Source organism: Hippocampus bargibanti, linkage group LG07 (genome assembly GCF_051943395.1).
Source record: "Hippocampus bargibanti isolate YZ-2025 linkage group LG07, ASM5194339v1, whole genome shotgun sequence".
Lineage (NCBI taxonomy): Eukaryota > Metazoa > Chordata > Actinopteri > Syngnathiformes > Syngnathidae > Hippocampus > Hippocampus bargibanti.
Window position 1 is genome coordinate 6,343,321 of NC_142740.1, and position 25,775 is coordinate 6,369,095.

At 39.8% G+C, this 25,775-nt stretch overlaps 3 protein-coding genes across 6 annotated transcripts in view; 1 reads left to right on the plus strand and 2 right to left on the minus strand.

Moving 5' to 3' along the window:
• Positions 1-98: 98 nt before the first annotated feature.
• Positions 99-6,086, minus strand: lg07h8orf82 (linkage group 07 C8orf82 homolog). 2 transcript variants are annotated; one of them, XM_089001671.1, is made up of 3 exons: positions 5,947-6,086; positions 3,941-3,989; positions 99-1,885 (listed from the first exon to the last, which is right to left on the minus strand). In XM_089001671.1, exons 1-3 carry the CDS (start codon positions 5,977-5,979, stop codon positions 1,404-1,406), a joined length of 564 nt encoding a protein of 187 aa, XP_088857797.1. In that variant the 5' UTR covers positions 5,980-6,086; the 3' UTR covers positions 99-1,403. The 2 variants fall into 2 exon arrangements, with proteins under 2 accessions (XP_088857797.1, XP_088857796.1); XM_089001670.1 differs by lacking the exon at positions 5,947-6,086 and adding an exon at positions 4,097-4,406.
• LOC148895291 (MARVEL domain-containing protein 3) lies at positions 5,869-11,480 on the plus strand. Of its 2 annotated transcripts, none has more exons than XM_089001668.1 (4): positions 5,869-6,025; positions 7,350-7,455; positions 8,490-8,641; positions 10,658-11,480. In XM_089001668.1, the coding sequence occupies exons 2-4, from the start codon at positions 7,352-7,354 to the stop codon at positions 11,314-11,316; spliced, it is 915 nt and encodes a 304-aa protein (XP_088857794.1). In that variant the 5' UTR covers positions 5,869-6,025; positions 7,350-7,351; the 3' UTR covers positions 11,317-11,480. The 2 variants fall into 2 exon arrangements, with proteins under 2 accessions (XP_088857794.1, XP_088857795.1); XM_089001669.1 differs by having other exon boundaries at positions 5,957-6,010; positions 7,349-7,455.
• Positions 11,481-12,252: 772 nt separating this feature from the next.
• The window catches only part of LOC148895292 (PH domain leucine-rich repeat-containing protein phosphatase 1-like), a 46,970-nt gene continuing 33,447 nt past the window's right edge, over positions 12,253-25,775 (minus strand). Inside the window, exons 17-18 of one of the 2 annotated variants that reach the window (XM_089001652.1) lie at positions 18,706-19,602; positions 12,253-14,687 (exon numbers count right to left, since the gene is read on the minus strand). In XM_089001652.1, the coding sequence (XP_088857778.1) occupies positions 18,736-19,602 (867 nt within the window). In that variant the 3' untranslated portion in view covers positions 12,253-14,687; positions 18,706-18,735. Of the gene's footprint in view, positions 14,688-18,705; positions 19,603-20,985; positions 21,064-25,775 lie in introns of those variants that run through there. The other variant, XM_089001653.1, reaches the window with a different exon arrangement.

Here is a 25,775-nt window from a genome sequence, read left to right on the forward strand (position 1 = left end):
GCGGGAGCGTCGGAGCAAACACTGAAGCTCATGATTCAAACACCATTTTGTTTACGCTAACGTTACACTTCAAAGACACTTTTATTTTGAAAACGGACCACTGAAGAACATGTTTTTTTGTTTTATTTTGTACTCCAAATGACCTTTTATACTTATACCAACGCAAGTGTTTTCCACACAACGTGTGAGAATGTGAAGGAAAGTTTAGTTCTGAAAAAAAGCATGTTTATTTTTATTTTTTTGTAGTTTCCATGTTGGATCTATTTTTTTTATGATTTTAACATGAAATATTGAATGAAGGAAAGTTCATAAACGTCTCGGGAAGGATGAAATGAAGGAATTGGAGAGCCGCTTAATACAAAAGGGGGTCAAGTTGCCTTTTAACTCCTTTACTGCCATATGATATGCAAATAGGTGTCCACTCCAGTGCCGGGGTTTTCACTCCAATTGCAGGACCCACAAAATATGGAGTTTTGGGACCAAATAAACATTTAATTCAGCGAAAGAAATCTTTGACTCTCTTCTTTCATTAGAAAAAAATGAGTTAACGAGCTAGTTAGCGATTGAGCAAGCGAGCGTGCTAGCTCTCTTTCTATTAAGCTATCTGGCTAACTCCTTACATGCCAGGTGCCAAAGTAGCTCAGGAGCTAGCGAGAGATCATGCTAGCTAGAGGTCAGGCTAGCTAACGAGCGAACTAGCTAGCTCGCTTTCTATTCAGCTATCTGGCTAATTCCTTACATCACAGGTGTCAAAGTCAAGGCCCGGGGCCCAAATATGGCCCGCCAAATCATTTTATTTGGAACACCAAAGTAAAACAAAAGTGGGAGATTCAGTGGTCATCTATCAAGCTAACTAGCTAGCGAGCTAGCGACAGATCAAGCTCGCTAGGTGTCAAAATAGCTAGCATGTCATTTTTTTCGGCCCGCGAAAGCAAATCAAGCATGTGATATTCCATGCTCATCTATCAAGCTCACTTGCAATCTAGCTAACGAGCTAGCTAGTGATTGAGCTAGCGAGCGTGCTAGCTCTCTTTCTATTCAGCTATCTGACTAATTCCTTACATCACAGGTGTCAAAGTCAAGGCCCGCGGGCTAAATCTGACCCGCCAAATCACTTTAAATTGGGAAATTCCATGGTCATCTATCAAGCTAGCGAGAGATTAAGATCGCTAGCTCCTCTAGCTACAGGTCGAGCTAGCTAGCATATCATTTTTTTTTCCGCCCGCGAAAGCAAATCAAGCATGTGATATTTCATGCTCATCTATCAAGCTCGCTAGCAATTGAGCTAACGAGCTACCTAGCAATCAAGCTAGTGAGCTAGCTCTCTTTCTATTCGGCTATCTGGCTAATTCCTTACATGACAGGTGCGTACAAGCTAGCGATCGAGCTAGGTAGCGATCGAGCTATTGTCCCTTAGCATCTCCACCGCTGTTGTCCTCTCCTGCGGCAAAGCGTCCGGCTAGCTGATTGTTTAGCACGTGCCGCCGTTCCCTCCACAGGAAGTGCGTGGGCGGTCCCGATTGTCCTCGTTGGGACGCGTAGATAAAAGACGGGCTGAGCTCAATAGCTAACGACGACTTGACCAGCCCGACGCCGCCCGTTTGTTCGGCGCAGGGATGGTAAACGCGTCCGGTGTGCGGATGCATGAAGAGCGCCTCGGGGTGGAAGGGAACGGTTAGCTTGTCGGCGCCGCCGCAGAACGATAGCAAGTCTCGCTCGCCGGCGTCGTCGTCCCGCAGCAGGTGGGTGAAGACCACCGGCCGATCGTCGCAACGCAGGAAGTTCCTCTCGCGCCCGCAAGGAGACAAAAAGGGGAAGTGGTCCTGGTAGCGCCCGCTACGGTTGAAACGGAGGCGACTGAAGAAGAACACCAGGAACTGTTTGTCTGGTAACGCAAGAGCAGGATGGATGAGAACCAACACAAAACAGCATCCCATCACTGGAACGGCGACGATAAAGCGCTGGTCAGACCTCTGGCAATGTTTTTTTACCTTCCACGAGGGGGGAGCATTTTCCCTTTGGTCCATGTTAGCGCTTTGTTATAGCTTCAGCTGTTGTCAAAGCGCTATATGGATGTATTGCTATGTATTTGCTAGCTATTGGCTATCAATTTGCTAGCTTTTAGCTATCTATGCGCTAGCTATTAGATATCTATTCCCAACTATCAGATATATATTCGCTAGCTATCAGCTATCTATTCGCTAGCTATTAGCTATCTATTCGCTAGCTATCAGCTATCTATTCATTAGCTATTAGCTATCTATTCGCTAGCTATTAGCTATCAGCTAATTATTCGCTCGCTATTAGCTATCTATTCGCTAGCTATCAGCTATCTATTCACTAGCTATCAGCTATCTATTCGTTAGCTCTCAGCTATCTATTCGCTAGCTACTAGCTATCTGCTATCTATTCGCTAGCTATTAGCTATCAGCTATCTATTTGTTAGCTATTAGCTATGAGCTATCTACTCGCTAGCTATCAGCTATCTATTCGCTAGCTATTAGCTATCTATTTGCTAGATATTAGCTATCAGCTATCTATTCGCTAGCTATCAGCTATCTATTCGCTAGTTATCAGCTATCTATTCGCTCGCTATTAGTTATCAATTCGCTAGCTATTAGCTATCTATTTGCTAGCTATCAGCTATCTATTCATTAGCTATTAGCTATCTCTTTGGTAGCTATTAGCTATCAGCTATCTATTCGCTAGCTATTAGCTATCAGCTATCTATTCGCTGGCTATCAGCTATCTATTCGCTAGCTAGCTAGCTATTTGAATTACTTCCGGGTTGAGTGAAGGCCTAGATAGCTATCTGTTAGCTATTTATTAGCTAGCTAGCTTTCTATCTGAGTTACTTACGGGTTGAGTAAAGCCCTAGATAGCTATATGTTAGCTATCCATTGGCTAGCTTTCTATCAGAGTTATTTAGCTATCTCATTAGCTGTATATTAGCTCGCTAGCTTTCTATCTGAGTTACTTAGCTATCTCATTAGCTGTCTATTAGCTCGCTAGCTTTCTATCTGAGTTACTTCCGGGTTGAGTGAAGGCCTAGCATTGCTATATGTTAGCTAACTATTAGCTAGCTACCATTCTATCCAAGTTACTTTGATATCTATTAGCTGTCTATTAGCTAGCTAGCTTTCTATCTGAGTTACTTCCGGGTTGAGTGGAGGCCTAGCTAGGTATCTGTTAGCCATCTATTAGCAAGATAGCTTTCTATCCGAGTTACTCAGCTATCTATAAGCTGTCTATTAGCTAGCTTTCTATTGGAAATACTTCCGGGCTGAGTGAAGGCCTCGCTAGCTATGTGTTAGCTATTTATCAGCTAGATAGCTTTCTATCCGAGTTACTTAGCTATCTAGTAGCTGTCTATTAGCTAGTTAGCTTTCTATCTGAGTTACTTTCGGGTTGTGTGAACGCTGGTGCTTGTGGCTGCTGCTACTCACCCACAGAAAAACTGCGACTGTAGTGACCTTGAGAGTTTTGAAAGGCGCTTATAAATTCAATGTATTACAATAATACCATTAATACAAATAACACGAATAATACTACTACTAATAATAAATTATATTCTAAGAGACTTTCAAAACTATCAAGGTCAATTCAGTCACATGATCAGTTTTTCTGTTGCTGAGCAGCGGCAGCAACACGCGCCAGAGTTCACTCAACCCGGAAGTAAATTAAAAAAAATGAAGTGAGCTAGTTAGCTAATAGATAGCTAATAGATTGCTCGCTAGATACATAGCTAATAAATAGCTAGCTAGATATCCAGCTAGATAGCTAGTTAGCTATCTAATATAGATTACATCAGCTCACTAAACAATTCATTGGGGACCCCCAGCATAATAATAAATATTAATAATGAATAATAATGAATAATAATAATAATACATTTCATTTATAATATTACATAAAAACGAGTACACGGATTTTCTTCTACCTTTGAAACAGGTGACAAAATTCTTCACTTTGGTGTCATCAAGGAACAACTGAAAAGAAAAACCACAAAGGCAAATTTCGTTAAAGGGGGACATTGGGGGGGGGGGGGGTCTTCCATGTGGTAATTGTTCGAAAAAAGCAAGAAAACTGCCCTCACTTGCCCTTGGTGGTCAATATAGTAGAAGTATTCTCGAATTCGGGGTTCGGGGTTTTGACCCTGGACGTAAGCAGCGGTGGTTGTGAGCCTCCGCTTGCCGGCAGCCGTGCATCGTCGAACGGCCAAAAACTGGCTGACGAGCCCGCCGGTTGTACGAAATAACAACATGAGCCCAACACCAAAATGCACGTTTTGTTTAAATGTAAACACCGCAATAGCGACTTGAACTTGACATTTAATTACAATCGGCTCTACAATGAGAGAAAGTATTCTTCAACTTGACCAATGCGAACCGGAAATGTTTACGTTGTCGTTACACGATAGTCTATTGATTACCGCCACCCAGTGTTCATTACACGTAATGACATTGTATGTCCATTCCCCTATTTTGTATGTAAAGTTAGTCGAACAGATAATAATAATAATAATAACACATTTCATTTCTAAGCGCCTTTCAAAACTCTCAAGGTCTCTTTACAGTCACTGGATACGTTTTTCTGTGGATGAGCAGCGGCAGCCACACGCGCCAGCATTCACTCAACCCGGAAGTAAATAATTTATCAATTTTACGCTTTTTGGATAATTTATCAATTTTACGCTTTTTGAAGTGGAGATCCAGTCAACGAATGGCCAAGCGATTTTTTAATTGTATACACATATTCAACCCTACTTAGTTCGGTGACTGTAAATGAATTTTTTGACCTAAATGCGATGTTAAATGAGTTACGTGCTTTTAATAGAGATGTGACAAAATGTTTCAATAATAACTCATCGCACATTTTCTCATACCATATTAAAGTGCATTTAAATAGCTTTCAAATGTTCTATAGATTATTGTTCTATGACAAATAATAAGGACATCATATATTTTTTAATTTTGCAAATATGAGGGGATGTTCTGCCTGTAATTACACAGTTAAAAAAATTTAAATGTGCGACCGAGTTCTTTATTACAGTTTAAACGAGCATAACGTTCTTAATTTTTGGCAGATCTTAACGAGTAAGGTACCATTGGAAAACTTTTGAAATTCTAAACAAGAACAGAAAACACGAGAAAATATTCAAAATATAAATTAGCAAATATCAACGATCGAATGCAGGAAGATTTTCGTCAGAAATCAAAAATGGCTGTCACTGAATACTAGGAAAGAAAATTGCGAGCGCAAGAAATATATATGCTAATGCTTCCTTTTGCTTGAAACGTTTCAGTTATGGAGACAAATATATATTCTACCACTTCTATGAGTTATACAAGTACAACTCACCCTTATAAACTGTAGTGTTAGCAAAAAGAGCTTTAACTTCAATCTTTTTTTTCTCCCGTTTCTCGTTGTCGTATACGGAAATTTCAAGAAGCATGGAGAGAAACATGTGTAATATGTCATCATAAAATGCATATTTTGGAAAATCCCACGAAAAACCATGACGTACTTACGGACAAAAATGCAATGATATACGACTGCGAGTACAGAGTGCGCTCGGTTCACTGGACAGAAACAATCGTGGTAGAATATAGCACACTGTAGCGTAGTACCTACTTTTAAGGTACGATATTCATTCATTTATATAAATGAAAAAGAATGTTTTGTGAAGTGTCAAAATGCGTCGTAATGAACTAGAACAACAAGGAATGAATCGAAATCAGCCATCTCTTTTGTTTATAGCGGCCTTCAACACCGAGGTCGGAAATGGGGCATTCAGAATTTCCGAGTTTAGATTTTCTTCGAATGCAGCATAAAAGGACGTCAACCTGGTTGCCATATTGAATGTGGAAAGAACTCGAAGGCTTTTTGCAGCCCGCCTTCTCTTTCGAGCAAGGTGGGGCACCGAAACCGTCCCTTTTGGCTTACCTGAGTCAGTGCATAATGGCGATATAGTCGCATTTCACTGCGCGCAACTTGACGTCGACTTGACGACGTCGACTTGACGGTAAGTTTATATTTTAGTTAGCGATAGTTTTGCTCACCGGGCGATACGCGTTCCAATTTAGCTTCACCGTGTTGAGTTTCTTGCTGTTATCGATATTTTTTTGGAAGGGGTGTTGTCTTGGGGTGGGGGTTAGCGAACATTTCCGAGTGTTATTTTTGGTTATCGACTTTGTTTTTTGCAACTTTTCGGAAACTGTGACTGCACCAACTGATTGAAAAAAAAAAAAAAAAAAAAAAAACAGAATTCTTGCTGGTTTTACGAGAAAAAATTAACAATGGCTCCTGACGTCTGCACAACATTCCGTGAAAATGTAACTGTTGCTATCTTTTTCCTTGAGAGTTTTGAAAGGCTTATTATTATTATTATTATTATTATTATTATTATTATTATTATTATTATTATTATTATTCTTTCGTCACTGGAAGAAAATCCTCATTAATAGTGACAAAACTGATTTATGCCTGACCAAACTCGTATTAAGAATGTTGTCCTTGTTTCCGGTTTAATATTCAACGACTTCAAAGTAAAAGTCAGACTATGATAATAATAATCATAATACATTTCATTTATTAGCGCATTTCAAAACCCTCAAGGTCACTTTGCAGTCACGGGATAATTTTTTTTTCTGTGGGTGAGCAGCGGCAGCCACACGCGCCAGCGTTCACTCAACCCGGAATAACTCCAAAAGATAGAAAGCTAGCTAATAGAATGCTAGATAGCTAATAGATTGCTAGATAGTTAATGTTTCATGACTCAAAATGAGGCGGCGGGCCAGATTTGGCCCCCGGTCCTTGACTTTGACACCTGTGATGTACGGGATTAGCCAACTAGCTGAATAGAAATTGAATTAGCTAGCTGGTTAGTGAGCCAGCTAGCTAGTGAGCTTGCTAGCTCGATCGCTAGCTAGCTAGCTCAATAGACGAGCATGGAATTTCACAAGTTTGATTTGTTTTCGTGGGTCAAATGAAATGATGCGGCGGGCTAGATTTGGCCCCCGGACCTTGACACCAAGTAACTCAAATAGATAGAAAGCTAGCTAGCTAAAAGATAGCCAATAGATAACTAATAGATAGTCAGCTAAACAGCTAGCTAGCTAGATAGCTAGCTAGATAGCTATATAACTAATAGATAGCCAGCTATATAGCTAGCTAGGCAGCCAGATAGCTAATAGATAGCTAATAGATGGCGAGCTAGGTAGCTAGCTAGACAGCCAGCTGGAACTAATCCTAAACCAACGACCTCAGTGACGATGGCGTGATGATAAACCAAAGTCACATTGGTTTAATTTCTTTCTGCTCATTTGATGTCTTTTTCCATTTTTTAGCAATGAGCCAAGCAGCCCCCCGTTCAAACCGGGACCACAGGGAGCCAAACGGGGATCACCGGGACCCCCGTGGACCGCGCGATGCCGACAGCTCAGCAGCTGACAGGTGCCTAACGCCGGCAACTTTGATTGCCGTTGAGAACTCGAATAATAATAATAATAATAATAATAATAATAATAATAATAATAATACATTTCACTTCTAAGCGCCTTTCCAAACTCTCAAGGTCACTTTTCAGTCACAGGATAAGTTTTTCTATGGGTGAGCAGCGGCAGCCACACGCGCCAGTGTTCACTCGGATAGAAAGCTAGCTAGCTAGCTAGCTAATAGACAGCTAACAGATAGCTAGTTAGGCCTTCACTCAACCCGGAAAGACTCAGATAGAAAGCGAGCTAATTAATAGACAGCTAATAGATAGCTAAGTAACTCGGCTAGAAAGCTAGCTAACGCATAGACGGCTAAAAGATAGCTAACAGATACAACTTCAAAATAAAAGTCAAACTATGAAAATAATAATAATCATAATACATTTAATTTATAAGCACCTTTCAAAACTCTCAAGGTCACTTTTCAGTCACAGGATAGGTTTTTCTATGGGTGAGCAGCGGCAGCCACACGCGCCAGTGTTCACTCGGATAGAAAGCTAGCTAGCTAATAGACAGCTAACAGATAGCTAGTTAGGCCTTCACTCAACCCGTAAAGACTCAGATAGAAAGCTAGCTAATTAATAGACAGCTAATAGATAGCTAAGTAACTCGGCTAGAAAGCTAGCTAACGCATAGACGGCTAAAAGATATCTAACAGATACAACTTCAAAATAAAAGTCAAACTATGAAAATAATAAGCGCCTTTCAAAACTTTCAAGGTCACTTTACAGTCACAGGATAAGTTTTTCTATGGGTGAGCAGCGGCAGCCACACGCGCCAGCGTTCACTCAACCCGGAATAACTCAAATAGACAGAAAACTAGCTATCTAATAAAGAGCTAATAGATAGCAAGCCAGATAGCTAGCTAGGCAGCTAATAGATAGCCAGCCAGCTAATAGATAGCAAATAGATAGCTAGCTAGGTAGTGAGGTAGATAGCCAGCTAGATAGCTAGCTAAATAACCATATCTTTGTTGTTGTTGTTGTTCTCCAGGTCTTCTTCTCGTCCGCCGTACTACGACCGAGATCACGACCGCCATCCCAAACATGCGCGGGACCACGGGGACGTCACGCGTGTCCAACGTGGGGACGTCACCCGTGTCCAACGTAGCGACTCGAAATGCACGCACATGTGTTCCAGGAGAGGTGAGATTAACTGTGGTTGTTTATTTGTGCGTCGTCGAGGGGGGGGGGGGGGGGGGGGAGAGTTTAGCATGCATACTTTCTTTCGGGTTTGCGTGTCAGAACTCCGTCCGACTGGTTTTCCCGCGTTCGCCATCTTGTTGTCGTTTGAAGTACAAAAAGCTGCCAGCTACAGTACATGTTTCAGTTTTAGACCAAATTGGATTTCAAACCGGTTTCTGGAACGGATTGTGGCCAAAAAACAGCTTGGACTGTACACTCAAATCTTGGTTTTCGAATGTTCTCAACCAATTTGGTTTTGGACCCAAAATTGTGTATTTTCGATGCCCAAAAATGGGTTCTCCAGAAAACTGAGTGCACCTGAATGCACCACTCGATTCCCCTCTGGTTCATTCTACAGTGATACCTTAGCTTACGAACGCTTTAGCTCGCAAACTTTTTGCCTTACGAACATTTAATAATAATAATAATAATATTTCATTTATAAGCGACTTTCAAAACTCTCAAGGTCACTTTACAGTCACAGGATCAGTTTTTCTGTGGGTGAGCAGTGGCAGCCACGCGCGCCAGCGTTCATTCAACCCAGATTAACTCAAAAAGAAAGCTAGCTAGCTAGCTAATAGATAGCTAGCTAATATGTGTCCTGATTCAATAGCTGGCTAGCTAGGTATATAGCTAATAGCTAGTAGCTAGATAGCTAATAGATAGCTAGCTAATATGTTCGCGAGCATATAATCTTGGCAGACGAACTAGTTTTCGGCGGACGAACCAAACCACACGGAGTGCCACAGTGGCTGGTGGACTAGTTTTCCACATCCCCTTTGAGTGCGGACGTGATTTGTTATCAAGTGGAGTACATTAGCTATTATGGGACCGAAAAAGACCCCACCACAGGCTAGTGTTGAGCCCAAGAGGACACGAAAGAAAATCTTAATGAAAAGCAGCTAGCATGGGACAGCACGGCAACTTCACTCGGACATCATCAAGAGGCAACCTGGAAGTTCATCATCCGTTGACAACTACCATCACAAAGGCTGGCTAGCTAGCTAGCTAGCTAGCTCTCCACTATCTAGCTGGCTGGCTTTCTTGCTAGGTATCCGTTGGCCAACGATTGCTTAGCTAGCAAGCTTTCTATTTATTTGAGTTACTTCCGGGTTGAGGGAAAGTTGGCGCGTGTGGCTACCGCTGCTCACCCGCAGAAAAACTTATCCTCTGACTGTAAAGTGACCTTGAGACATTTGAAAGGCGCTTATAAATGAAATTATTATTATTATTATTATTAAATGAAACGACTATTTTATAGTACAGTGTATTTCTTTCATTACAATACAATAGCACATTTATTATACATAAAATAGGGTATATTTTGTGTATTTTTAAGGCTTATTTATAGAAAATCAGGTTTTATAGGGACCTGGGAACGGATTATTCTCATTTTGATGGTTTCCTATGGGAAATTATTTTTTGGGATACACACTTTTCGCCTTGCACACTCTGGCTGGGAACCAATTAATTCATAAACTGAGGTATCACTGTACGTCACTTCCTGGTGTTGCGTCTCATTGTGACCGACGTATTAATGTTGTTGAATAAAGTTTTTACAGCCCGACCGGGGTTTTCAAACGTCACGGTTCTGGACCGATTTGGTATTTCAAACAAAAAATGAATACATTGATTATAACGGGAAATGTTTCAGTTTTAGACCAAATCGGATTTTGAACTGGTTTCTGGAACGGATTGTGGTCAAAAACCCTGGTTTGGCTGTACATTCAAATCTTGGTTTTCGAACATTCGGTTCTTGACCAATTTGGTTTTCGAGCAAAACTGTTACATTGGAGTCCAGAATTGATACGTCCCGGTTCTGGACCAATTCTGTTTTTCAAACAAAAATGATGACATTGATTATAATGGGAAATGTTTTGGATTTGAAACAGGTTTCTGGAACGGATTGTGGTCAAAAACCCATTGTGGTCTGACTCAATGGATGGAAACTAGCTCGCGATGTAAATGTGTGTTCAGGAATCGTTCTGATCTGCTCGGTGCTGACCAACGCCCTGGTCCTGATCTGCGCGGTGGCCGCCCAGATGGTGACGTCGGGCTTGTCTTCGTCGGGCGGCCTCGGCGGCTTCGACATCAACTCCAACTTCAACCTGCAAGGCACCGAGCTCCAGAAGGCGCGCGAGCTGGACATGCGCTACAGCCAGATGCGAGCGCCGGGCGTCTACGGCGGCATCGCCTTCAGCCTGACCGCGGGCGTGGTCTCGCTGCTCTTCGTGGTGGCGGGCAACAAGCCCCCCCACCGGATGTCTCGGCGACTGCTGTACGGGGCGCTAACGTTTCAGGTGGCGGGAGCGCTAGCCTACGCGGCGGCCGTGGGGCTCTACTTGCATTTTGTGACGGCGGTCAACGCCACGGATGTTTGCCAACAGCGCGAGCGGATCTACGCCCGAAACGGATACACGTGGATGAACTGCGACGTTAGCGGGGCGGACGCCGCCGTGGCGTTGTTCGGACTCATCACCGCCATTTTGTACACCGCCGGCGCCGTGCTTACTGTTCAGACGGTCCGCCGGGTCGAGCGCTACTGGCGGGAGCGCAAACGGCGCCAAATGGAGGCACGACCAACCGGAGCTCAGGCGCAGAGAGCCCCGCTCAGGGCCGAGACCACCTCGGTGTGAACGACAACTTTTGGATCTTGCAGAGGACTTTGATTTTGCCGATTTGGAACAAAAATCACTGTCTCATTTTTCGATATTTTTTTGTAAATACGTCAAGGTGTTCGATTTTGCAAAGTAAAGAATTTAAGAGGTTTGTTTTTAATTAAAGTGATTTTTATGACTGAGTTGGGCACATGCTAAAAAAACTTGCTAGCTAGCTCGATCATAGCTAGTGATTGAGCTAGCTTGCTCGATCGCTAGCTAGCAATTGAGCTAGGTAGCTCGATCGCTAGCTTGACCATAGCTAGCTCAATTGCTAGCTACCTCGATCGCTAGCTAGCTCAATAGCAGCTAGTGATTAAGCGAATTAGCTCTATAATAGCTAGCGATTGAGCAGGCGATTAAGCTAGCTAGCTTGATAGTAGCTAGCGATTGAGGTAGCTCGATCCGTTAGCTAGCAATTGAGCTAGCTCGATCATAGCTCAATCAATAGCTAGCTCGACAGTAGCTAGCGATTGAGCGAGCTAGCTCAATTCCTAGCTAGCTCGACGGCTAGCTTGATCCTAGCTAGAGATTGAGCGAGCCAGCTCAATCATAGCTAGCGATTGAGCTCTAGCAATTGAGCTAGCTAGCTCAATTGCTAGCTAGCTCGATCGCTAGCTCAATCACAGCTAGCAATTGAGCTAGGTAGCTCGATCGCTAGCTCAATCACGGCTAGCAATTGAGCTAGCTAGCTCGATAGCTAACTTGTTAGTAGCTATCAATTAAGCGTGCTAGCTCAATCATAGCTAGCAATTGAGCACGCTAGCACGATCGCTAGCTAGCTCGATAGAAGAGCATGGAATTTCCCCTTGTTAACATACTAAGGTTTTTCTTCCAACCACGTAAACTTTGGGAGGCGTCGGAATGTTTTTGAATCCTTCCATGATCCGTTAAAAAAAAAAAAATCTGTCAACATAGAATCATAGAAAAGTTGATTTATTTATAAAATGAGCGTTCTCTTGTCCGGTTGAAATCTGTAACAGTTGCAATCACATTCAACAGGCTGGTTAGCGTCTTGTTCGACATTAGCTCGCCACCGCGGCAGACCTCAGAACACAAAACGTGGACTAACAGTCACCTGAATTTTCAATGATTGTTCTCTTAGAGAATATTAGCTTGCTTTGGTGACAAGGAACTATTAAACTCCTCAGAGTTCGTTCACATTTTACAAACTGACCAATAGAAATGCAACTAGCATCCACCTAAAGTGCCCCCTTAGCCTCAACGCAACTAGCTGGCGGCCATTTTGAGAGTTTCAGTCATCTTAGCTAGCTGCCGGCCATTTTGAGTTTTTCGGTCATGTTAGCTAGCTTGCGGCCATTTTGAGAGTTTTTCGGTCATTTTAGCTAGCTGGTGGCCATTTTGAGAGTTTTTCCGTCAGCTTGCTGGCAGCCATGTTGAGAGTTTTTTTGGTCATCTTAGCTAGCTGGCGGCCATTTTGAGAATTTTTCAGTCATCTTAGCTAGCTGCCGGCCATTATGAGAGTTTTTTGGTCATCTTAGCTAGCTGGTGGCCATTTTCAGAGTTTTTCCGTCATCTTAGCTCACTGGCTGCTATGTTGAGAGTTTTTTTGTCATTTTAGCTAGCTGGCGGCCATTTTGAGAATTTTTCAGTCATCTTAGCTAGCTGGTGGCCATTTTGAGAGTTTTTCCGTCATCTTAGCTTGCTGGCAGCCATGTTGAGACTTTTTTTGGTCATCTTAGCTAGCTGGTGGACATTTTGAGAGTTTTTCGGTCATTTTAGCTAGCTGGCGGCCATTTTGAGAATTTTTCAGTCATCTTAGCTAGCTGCCGGCCATTTTGAGAGTTTTTCGCTCATCTTAGCTAGCTGGTGGCTATTTTGACAGTTTTTCCGTCATCTTAGCTCACTGGCTGCCATGTTGAGAGTTTTTTCGTCATTTTAGCTAGCTGGCGGCCATTTTGAGTTTTTCGGTCATTTTAGCTAGCTGGTGGCCATTTTGAGAGTTTTTCCATCAGCTAGCTGGCGGCCATTTTGAGAATTTTTCAGTCATCTTAGCTAGCTACCGGCCATTTTGAGAGTTTTTTGGTCATCTTAACTAGCTGCCTGCCATTTTCAGAGTTTTTTGGTCATCTTAGCTAGCTGGTGGCCATTTTCAGAGTTTTTCCGTCATCTTAGCTCACTGGCTGCTATGTTGAGAGTTTTTTTGTCATTTTAGCTAGCTGGCGGCCATTTTGAGAATTTTCAGTCATCTTAGCTAGCTGCCGGCCATTTTGAGAGTTTTTCGGTCATTTTAGCTAGCTGGTGGCCATTTTGAGAGTTTTTCCGTCATCTTAGCTTGCTGGCAGCCATGTTGAGACGTTTTTTGGTCATCTTAGCTAGCTGGTGGACATTTTGAGAGTTTTTCGGTCATTTTAGCTAGCTGGCGGCCATTTTGAGAATTTTTCAGTCATCTTAGCTAGCTGCCGGCCATTTTGAGAGTTTTTCGCTCATCTTAGCTAGCTGGTGGCTATTTTGAGAGTTTTTCTGTCATCTTAGCTCACTGGCTGCCATGTTGAGAGTTTTTTCGTCATTTTAGCTAGCTGGCGGCCATTTTGAGTTTTTCGGTCATTTTAGCTAGCTGGTGGCCATTTTGAGAGTTTTTCCGTTATCTTAGCTAGCTGGTGGCCATTTTGAGAGTTTTTCCGTCATCTTAGCTTTCTGGCAGCCATGTTGAGAGTTTTTTTGGTCATCTTAGCTAGCTGGTGGACATTTTGAGAGTTTTTCGGTCATTTTAGCTAGCTGGCGGCCATTTTGAGAATTTTTCAGTCATCTTAGCTATCTGCCAGCCATTTTGAGAGTTTTTCGCTCATCTTAGCTAGCTGGTGGCTATTTTGAGAGTTTTTCCGTCATCTTAGCTCACTGGCTGCCATGTTGAGAGTTTTTTCGTCATTTTAGCTAGCTGGCGGCCATTTTGAGTTTTTCGGTCAACTTAGCTAGCTGGCGGCCATTTTGAGAGTTTTTCAGTCATCTTAGCTCGCTGGCGGCCATGTTGAGAGTTTTTCGGTCATCTTAGCTAGCTGGTGGACATTTTGAGAATTTTTCGGTCATTTTAGCAAGCTGGCGGCCATTGTGAGAACTTTTCAGTCATCTTAGCTCGCTGGCGGCCTTTTGAGAGTTTTTCGGTCATCTTATCTAGCTGGCGGCCATTTTGAGTGTTGTCGTCGACTGAATATGAAATGAAAGGATGGAAAAGCTCAGTTTGTCAACGACGAGTGTGCAAGACTGGCGATTGGTTGTTGCCTTGAGCAACTGTGATGTCATCGAAGGTTAGCGGTAAGTCGTAAAATTCCCCCTCCGACACACCAGACGGCTAAAAAAAAATGCCTGCATTTGCCCGCCTCGTCCGTATTCTGTCAAGGCAAAATGAAGAATATTGAAATGAGTTTTCTACTTTTAAAATGCTTCTTGAAGCGTAAATTATCGTGTAATAAGTTACAGAATTTGCATTGAGTTTTGTTGCGCATAATGTTAAGAGTACAAAAGTTTTTTTTTTTTTTTTAACAGTCTGGGGTCCACTTGAGGCAGCAGTACAAATGAATTCATTACCGTATTTCCCGGTGTACGAGGCGCATCCAAAGGCCTTCATTTTCTTGAAAATCCGATATACTGTACCCCTCTCCCCTAGAAGAAGTATTGAATAACCCCAGCCTTCACTGTAGCGACTTCATGTGGTGTGCATTATATTTGGAAAACTTTTATGGATTTATAAATTATAGTATTTGGAAAACTGTTATATATTGATATATTAAATTTGGCAAACTTTGATCTATTTATAAATTATATTTAGAAAACTTGTAATTATTAATATATTAACATTGGAAAAATTTTATATATTGATATATTATATTTGGAAAACTGATGTATTTATAAATTAAAATTGGAAAACTTTTGTACATTTAAATATAGTTGGAAAACGGATCTATTTATAAATTAATATTTGGAAAACATTTATTTAGTTATATATTAAATTCGGAAAACTTTTATATATTTATATATTATACTGTACAGGTAACATCCGACTTACGACCACCCATTTTCCAAATATAATGTACAAATATATATTATTTTTCCAAATGTACTATATAACTCTAGAAAGATTTTCCAAATATCATATATAAATAGATAGGTTTTACCAATTCATAAATAGATAAAAGTTTTTCAAATATTATAGAATAATAGTTTGCGAGTCATTTAGCCTCCGAGTCTATTCAACATTTTGAATGGATTTTGATTTATGACCATTCTGACTTACGACCGTTTGGTCGTAACGGAACTCGGTCGTAAGTCGGATGTTACCTGTCTTTGGAAAACTTTTGTTTATTTATTATATTTGGAAAACCTTTCTATAGTTATCTATTATATTTGGAAACATTTTCGATATTTGTATATAATATTTGAAAAACATATTTCTATACTATATTTGGAAAACGTTTATGTACATACATTTGGAAAACTTTTGTAAATTTGTATATTATATTGAGAAAAATATTACATATTTATGGATGTTATATTTGGAAAACTTTTATCTATTTAATAATAATAATAATCTCCTCTTCTTTTCCTTTCGGCTTTTCCCCTCAGGGGTCGCCACAGCGAATCAATGTCCTCCATCTATCCCGGTTTAATAATAATAATAATACCGTAAAGTCTCGTTATATCGATATTCAAGGGAGTCCGAAAAATATCGATATAACCGGGACTATCGATATATCCGACCCTGTTTGCATGTAATTTTCTCCGTGCGTGCATAGAAATAGTATCGATATAACCGGGACTATCGATATATCCGATATCGATATAACGAGACTTTACTGTAATTGAATAATAAGAAGAAGAAGAATACATTTCATTTTAAGCATATTAAATTTGGAAAACGTTTATCTATTACATTTGGTAAAAAAATCTATATTTGTATATTATATTTGGAACATTTTAATGTATTTATATATTATATTTGGAAAACTTTAATGTATTTATATATTATATTTGGAAAAGTTTTACACATTTATATATTATATTGGAGAAAATGTTACATATTTATGGATATTATATTTGGAAAACTTTTATATATTACATTTGGAGCAAAATCTATATTTGTAAAATATATTTGGAAAACTTTAATGTATTAATATATTATATTTGGAAAACGTTAATGTATTAATAAATTATATTTGGAAAAGTTTTACACATTTATATATTATTGGGGAAATGTTACATATTTATGGATATTATATTTGGAAAACATTTATATATTTATGCATTACATTTGGAGCAAAATCTATATTTGTATATTATATTTGGAAAACTTTAATGTATTTATATGTTATATTTGGAAAAGTTTTACACATTTATATATTATATTGGGGAAAATGTTACATATTGATGGATATTATATTTGGAAAACTTTAATGTATTTATATATTATATTTGGAAAAGTTTTACACATATATTATATTGGGGAAAATGTTACATATTGATGGATATTATATTTGGAAAACTTTTATACATTACATTTGGAAAAAAATCTATATTTGTAAAATATATTTGGAAAACTTAATGTATTTATATATTATATTTGGAAAAGTTTTACACATTTATATATTATATTGGAGAAAATGTTACATATTTATGGATATTATATTTGGAAAACTTATATATTACATTTGGAGCAAAATCTATATTTGTAAAATATATTTGGAAAACTTTAATGTATTAATATATTATATTTGGAAAACGTGAATGTATTAATATATTATATTTGGAAAAGTTTTACACATTTATATAAAATTGGGGAAAGGTTACATATTTATGGATATTATATTTGGAAAACATTTATATATTTATGCATTACATTTGGAGCAAAATCTATATTTGTATATTATATTTGGAAAACTTTAATGTATTTATATGTTATATTTGGAAAAGTTTTACACATTTATATATTATATTGGGGAAAATGTTACATATTGATGGATATTATATTTGGAAAACTTTAATGTATTTATATATTATATTTGGAAAAGTTTTACACATATATTATATTGGGGAAAATGTTACATATTGATGGATATTATATTTGGAAAACTTTTATACATTACATTTGGAAAAAAATCTATATTTGTAAAATATATTTGGAAAACTTAATGTATTTATATATTATATTTGGAAAAGTTTTACACATTTATATATTATATTGGAGAAAATGTTACATATTTATGGATATTATATTTGGAAAACTTATATATTACATTTGGAGCAAAATCTATATTTGTAAAATATATTTGGAAAACTTTAATGTATTAATATATTATATTTGGAAAACGTGAATGTATTAATATATTATATTTGGAAAAGTTTTACACATTTATATAAAATTGGGGAAAGGTTACATATTTATGGATATTATATTTGGAAAACATTTATATATTTATGCATTACATTTGGAGCAAAATCTATATTTGTATATTATATTTGGAAAACTTTAATGTATTTATATGTTATATTTGGAAAAGTTTTACACATTTATATATTATATTGGGGATGTTACATATTTATGTATATTATATTTGGAAAACTTTTATATATTACATTTGGAAAAAAAAATCTATATTTGTAAAATATATTTGGAAAACTTTAATGTATTAATATATTATATTTGGAAACGTTTTACACATTGATATATTTTATTGGGGAAAATGATACATATTTATGGATATTATATTTGGAAAACTAATGTATTTATATATTTGGAAAAGTTTTACACATTTATATATTATATTGGGGAAAATGATACATATTTATGGCTGTTATATTTGGAAAAGTTATCTATTTATATATTACATTTGGAAAACATTTATATATTCATATGTTAGATTTGGAAAAAAATCTATATTTGTATGTGATATTTGGAAACCTTTAATGTATTAAAATATTATATTTGGAAAAGTTTTACACATTTATATATTATTGGGGAAAATGTTACATATTTATGGATATTATATTTGGAAAACATTTATATATTTATGCATTACATTTGGAGCAAAATCTATATTTGTATATTATATTTGGAAAACTTTTATATATTACATTTGGAAAAAAAATCTATATTTGGAAAACTGTAATGTATTATATTTGGAAACGTTTTACACATTGATATATTTTATTGGGGAAAATGTTACATATTCATGGATATATTTGGAAAACATGTATATATTTATATATTACATTTGAAAAAAAATCTATATTTGTATATTATATTTGGAAAACTTGAAGGTGCGGGTTATTAATGCAAAAAAGTTTGAAAAGACACCATTCGTTGGGGGTGCGCCTTATACACCGGAAAATATGCTAATTTCCGGGTGGACTCACCGAGATGAAAAGCGATCGCGCCGTTCCGAGTCAAAGCGCCGTGAGAAAAAGTTCCGGTGGGTCGCGGCGGTCATCGTCGTCTCGCCGTTGTAGCGTCGCGTCCAGTCGCCGCCGCTGTTGGATGATCTGACGCGCTTCGTCCTCCAACTCCGGCGGCACGACGAGCCGGTCGTCGGGGTCCGGCTGAGCGGGGGCGTTAAAGTAGCCGCCTTGCTTCTTGGCGGGGGCGTCGCCCGCTTCCTCGATGACGTCCTGGCTCCTCCCCTCGCACGCCACCGAACCGTTGGCCCGAACCCGGCGCCCCGGAGCGCACCAGCGCGAACGCGGCGGCGGTCGGCGTCCGTGGATGTCGGCTTCGACTTCCACGCGGCTGCCGTTGGAGAAGACGCCCGGGATGGGTTCCTCGTCCTCGCTGTCCAGCCCGTTGTCGGACAGCGCCCCCGAGACTTGCCGCCGGACGCCGCCACCGCTGCCGGGATCTTCGGATGAGGCGGTGGAGCAAACCTCGCTGCTCATTTCGGAGGCGCTGAGCTCGCTGCCGGTTCCCCAGGATTGGTCGCCGCCTCCCAAATCGGGCGGCGGCTCGCCCGGGCGGCGGCAATTTTCGGCGCTAGCGAGCCGGACGACCACGGCGCTGAGGCTGTCGGAGCAGCCGTAGCTCCGGGCCAGCGTCGCTAGCTTCTTGGCGGCGGCCAGCGCGTGCGGAATGTTCCTGACCGCTTCCACCGCTTCGCTGGGCGATAGCACGTCCCACAGCGGCTTGCTGCCCAGGACCAAGAACTCATCCCGCTGGGTGAGCGTTACCATGGAGACGTGCGGGCGGGGGGTGACGGACGGGCACAGGAAGGAGTAGCCCATCGTCCTGGTGGAGGCCGTCACGCCGCTGACTTTGTTGTCCTACAGCGCAGGTGTTAAAGTCACGGTCTGCGGGCAAAATCTGGACTGCCGCATCATTTCATTCGGCCCACGAAAACAAATCAAATTTGCGAAATGACATGCTTATCTATTGAGCTAGCTAGTCAGTGATCCAGCTAGCAATGGAGCGATCAAGCTAGTTAGCTCGCTTCTTATCTCTCTATTCAGATAGCTGGCTAATCCCTGACATCACAGGTGTCCATGTCAAGGCCCAGGGGCCAAATTTGGCCCGCCACATCATTTTATTCGGCCCACGAAAACAAATCAAACTTGCGAAATGACATGCTTATCTATTGAGCTAGCTAGTCAGTGATCGAGCGAGCAATGGAGCGATCAAGCTAGTTAGCTCGCTTCTTATCTCTCTATTCAGATAGCTGGCTAATCCCTGACATCACAGGTGTCCATGTCAAGGCCCAGGGGCCAAATCTGGCCCGCCACATCATTTTATTCGGCCCACAAAAACAAATCAAACTTGCGAAATTCCATTCTCGTCTTTCGGGCTAGCTAGCGAGCTCACTAGCTAACTAGCTAGTGATCTTGCAAAATGTAATGCTTATCCATTGAGCTAGCTAGTTAAGTTTTGAGTTAATCCCAAGGCCATTTGGCACATGGATGACTCATCATCTGCGTTGATATTTTTTGCCACGATATACTCCCCGAAAAATCGATTTATAATAATAATAATCCATTTCATTTGTAAGCGCCTTTTCACAACTCTCAATGTCACAGGATCAGTTTTTCCGTGGGTGAGCAGCGGCAGCCACATGCGCCAGCGTTCACTCAACCCAGAAGTAACTCAAATAGATAGAAAACTAGCTAACGACCTAGCCAGCTAGCTAATAGATAGCTAGCCGGCAGGACAGATACCTAACAGATAGCCAGCCAGCCAGCTAGATAGCCAATAAATAGCCAGCCAACTAGCCAGCTACCAGATATCCAATATATAGATAGCCAGCTGGATAGATAGCTAATACACAGCCAGCCAGCCGGTTAGACAGCCATTAGATAGCCAGTCATTAGCTCGCTAGCCAACCGGATAGATAGCTAATAGATAGCCAGATAGCTAATGTAAGCCGAGTCTGCAGAAACAAAAGTTTAATATAATAAATTTACGTCTGTGTAAGCTCTCAGTCGTACAGGAGTGGTCCATCGATGAGAAGGTTTCTTCAGCCGTCATCTGTACAAAAGTGAAGGTTTTCGGACGTTTCGCCTCCTATCCAAGAGGCTTCGTCAGCGAACTAAAGTCTGACTGGTCGTATCGGCCCCATTTATATATCCCTAATGTCCAGACATGGTGGCGCCGGACACAGCTATGATAGGTCCCTACTCTCAGGTTGGGGGGGCAGGGGACCCCTCCCAGTGGCCCCACTGATTGTTCCTACATCTGTCCCAACCCCAGCAGCAGTCTCAGTGGTGAGGACGAGGCTGCTGGCGGATGTTTCTCTGCATGAAAGAACCAAACTTAAACCGGATCACATCTGCCAATTATTAGAAATCTGCCTTAATACTACGTATTTTCAATTTCGGGAAAAATTTTATAAACAAATTCATGGTTGTGCTATGGGCTCACCAGTTTCACCCATAGTGGCTAATCTTTACATGGAAGAGATGGAGAAACAGGCCCTCGCATCCTTCCCGGGGACAAAACCTAGACACTGGTTTAGATATGTGGACGATACTTTTGTCATAATTAAGAAACAAGAAATCCAATCCTTCACAGATCACCTCAACTCTGTAGACTTCAACATTAAATTTACTCGTGAGGACATTCAAGAGAACCAACTAGCCTTCTTGGATTGTAAAGTAATTATAAAAGAGGACAGAGCGCTAAAAACAGAAGTCTTTAGGAAGACTACGCACACTGACCAATACTTACTTTTTGACTCTAACCACCCTTTACAACATAAACTAGGAGTTATCAGAACCCTCCAGCATAGGGCTAAACTAATACCAACTAGCACTGAAGGTAGAGAAAAGGAGTCAAAACATATCAGGAGAGCACTCACTAACTGTGGGTACCCTCAGTGGTCATTCAACAAATGTCAGAAAGAAAGAATAGCGAACGAAACCAATAATTCTCAAGATTCAAAAAGGAGAGGAGTAGCAGTACCGTACATTGCAGGAGTTTCTGAAAAATTACAAAGAGTCCTTTGGCAACATAAAATTCCTACTTATTTCAAACCGATAAACACGTTAAGGCAAAAATTAGTGCATCCAAAAGATAGGCTACCAAATGAAAAACAAAGTAATGTAGTTTATTCCATACATTGTAAGAATGAAAATTGTAAAGAGCAGTACATTGGGGAGACTCAACAAATTCTCAAAAAAAGACTTTATCAACATCGCAGGGATAATACTAGTGGGCCTCAAACGGCAGTACATTTGCACCTAAAAGCTAGCAACCACTCATTTGACGACAATGAGGTTAAAATCTTTGCGAAAGAAAATAGATGGTTTGAAAGGGGGGTGAAAGAAGCGATTCTTATAAAACAACAAAATCCTTCATTAAACCGGTCTGGTGGGGTGAGGTTCAATTTGGATCGTTCATACAATAGCCTGCTTAGGCAAAACAGGTTAGGCAACTTTCGCCATGCTGATGAGGGTCGTTATGCTGATGAGGTGATACCGGGGGGAGTGGGGGTAATAGGCCAGTCGTTAGTCAGGAATGTAGGAACAATCAGTGGGGCCACAGGGAGGGGTCCCCTGCCCCCCCAACCTGAGAGTAGGGACCTATCATAGCTGTGTCCGGCGCCACCATGTCTGGACATTAGGGATATATAAATGGGGCCGATACGACCAGTCAGACTTTAGTTCGCTGACGAAGCCTCTTGGATAGGAGGCGAAACGTCCGAAAACCTTCACTTTTGTACAGATGACGGCTGAACAAACCTTCTCATCGATATAATAAATTTACATTGTAATTTATGTATTTGCTGCTAGTGTTAAAAAAAGAAACCTAAAACAAATCTGTAATCAAATTATCTCTCCTTCTTCATCGAGAACTGCGTCATGTCATAAAGAGATAGCCAGCTAGGTAGCTAGCTAGCCAGTCAGATAACTAATAGATAGCAAATAGACACCTAATACATAGAAAATAGATAGCCAGCTAGGTAGCTAGCAAGCCAGTCAGATAACTAAGATAGAAAATAGATAGCTAATAGATAGCAAATAAACTAGTTGGCCAGCCAGATAGCTAATAGATAGAAAATAGATAGCCAGCTAGGTAGCTAGCTAGCCAGTCAGATAACTAATAGATAGCAAATAGATAGCTAATAGATAGCAAATAAACTAGCTAGCCAGCCAGATAGCTAATAGATGGCAAATAGACACCTAATAGATAGCCAGCTAGGTAGCTAGCTAGCCAGTCAGATAACTAATAGATAGCAAATAGATAGCTAATAGATAGCAAATAAACTAGCTAGCCAGTCAGATAGCTAATAGATAGCAAATAGACACCTAATACATAGAAAATAGATAGCCAGCTAGGTAGCTAGCTAGCCAGTCAGATAACTAATAGATAGCAAATAGACACCTAATACATAGAAAATAGATAGCCAGCTAGGTAGCTAGCTAGCCAGTCAGATAACTAATAGATAGCAAATAGATAGCTAATAGATAGTAAATAAACTAGCTAGCCAGCCAGATAGCTAATAGATAGCAAATAGACACCTAATACATAGAAAATAGATAGCCAGCTAGGTAGCTAGCTAGCCAGTCAGATAACTAATAGATAGCAAATAGATAGCTAATAGATAGCAAATAAACTAGTTGGCCAGCCAGATAGCTAATAGATAGAAAATAGATAGCCAGCTAGGTAGCTAGCTAGCCAGTCAGATAACTAATAGATAGCAAATAGATAGCTAATAGATAGCAAATAAACTAGCTAGCCAGCCAGATAGCTAATAGATGGCAAATAGACACCTAATAGATAGCCAGCTAGGTAGCTAGCTAGCCAGTCAGATAACTAATAGATAGCAAATAGATAGCTAATAGATAGCAAATAAACTAGCTAGCCAGTCAGATAGCTAATAGATAGCAAATAGACACCTAATACATAGAAAATAGATAGCCAGCTAGGTAGCTAGCTAGCCAGTCAGATAACTAATAGATAGCAAATAGACACCTAATACATAGAAAATAGATAGCCAGCTAGGTAGCTAGCTAGCCAGTCAGATAAGTAATAGATAGCAAATAGATAGCTAATAGATAGCAAATAAACTAGCTAGCCAGCCAGATAGCTAATAGATAGCAAATAGACACCTAATAGAAAATAGATAGCCAGCAAGGTAGCTAGCTAGCCAGTCAGATAACTAATAGATAGCAAATAGATAGCTAATAGATAGCAAATAAACTAGCTAGCCAGCCAGATAGCTAATCGATAGCAAATAGACACCTAATAGATAGAAAATAGATAGCCAGCTAGGTAGCTAGCTAGCCAGTCAGATAACTAATAGATGGCAAATAGATAGCTAATAGATAGCAAATAAACTAGCTAGCCAGCCAGATAGCTAATAGATAGCAAATAGACACCTAATAGATAGAAAATAGATAGCCAGCTAGGTAGCTAGCTAGCCAGTCAGATAACTAATAGATAGCAAATAAACTAGTTAGCCAGCCAGATAGCTAATAGATAGCAAATAGACACTTAATAGATAGAAAATAGATAGCCAGCTAGGTAGCTAGCTAGCCAATCAGATAACTAATAGATAGCAAATAGATAGCTAATAGATAGTAAATAAACTAGCTAGCCAGCCAGATAGCTAATAGATAGCAAATAGACACCTAATACATAGAAAATAGATAGCCAGCTAGGTAGCTAGCTAGCCAGTCAGATAACTAATAGATAGCAAATAGATAGCTAATAGATAGCAAATAAACTAGTTGGCCAGCCAGATAGCTAATAGATAGAAAATAGATAGCCAGCTAGGTAGCTAGCTAGCCAGTCAGATAACTAATAGATAGCAAATAGATAGCTAATAGATAGCAAATAAACTAGCTAGCCAGCCAGATAGCTAATAGATGGCAAATAGACACCTAATAGATAGCCAGCTAGGTAGCTAGCTAGCCAGTCAGATAACTAATAGATAGCAAATAGATAGCTAATAGATAGCAAATAAACTAGCTAGCCAGTCAGATAGCTAATAGATAGCAAATAGACACCTAATACATAGAAAATAGATAGCCAGCTAGGTAGCTAGCTAGCCAGTCAGGTAACTAATAGATAGCAAATAGACACCTAATACATAGAAAATAGATAGCCAGCTAGGTAGCTAACTAGCCAGTCAGATAAGTAATAGATAGCAAATAGATAGCTAATAAATAGCAAATAAACTAGCTAGCCAGCCAGATAGCTAATAGATAGCAAATAGACACCTAATAGATAGTAAATAGATAGCCAGCTAGGTAGCTAGCTAGCCAGTCAGATAACTAATAGATGGCAAATAGATAGCTAATAGATAGCAAATAAACTAGCTAGCCAGCCAGATAGCTAATAGATAGCAAATAGACACCTAATAGATAGAAAATAGATAGCCAGCTAGGTAGCTAGCTAGCCAGTCAGATAACTAATAGATAGCAAATAAACTAGTTAGCCAGCCAGATAGCTAATAGATAGCAAATAGACACTTAATAGATAGAAAATAGATAGCCAGCTAGGTAGCTAGCTAGCCAGTCAGATAACTAATAGATAGCAAATAGATAGCTAATAGATAGTAAATAAACTAGCTAGCCAGCCAGATAGCTAATAGATAGTAAATAGACACCTACTAGATATAAAATAGATATGCCAGCTAGGTAGCTAGCTAGCCAGTCAGATAACTAATAGATAGCAAATAAACTAGCTAGCCAGCCAGATAGCTAATAGATAGCAAATAGACACCTAATAGATAGAAAATAGATAGCCAGCTAGTTAGCCAGTCAGATAACTAATAGATAGCTAATAGATAGCAAATAAACTAGCTAGCCAGACAGCTAGCTAATAGATAGCAAATAGACACCGAATAGATAGAAAATAGATAGCCAGCTAGGTAGCTAGCTAGCCAGTCAGATAACTAATAGATAGCAAATAAACTAGCTAGCCAGCCAGATAGCTAATAGATAGCAAATAGACACCTAATAGACAGAAAATAGATAGCCAGCTAGGTAGCTAGCTAGCC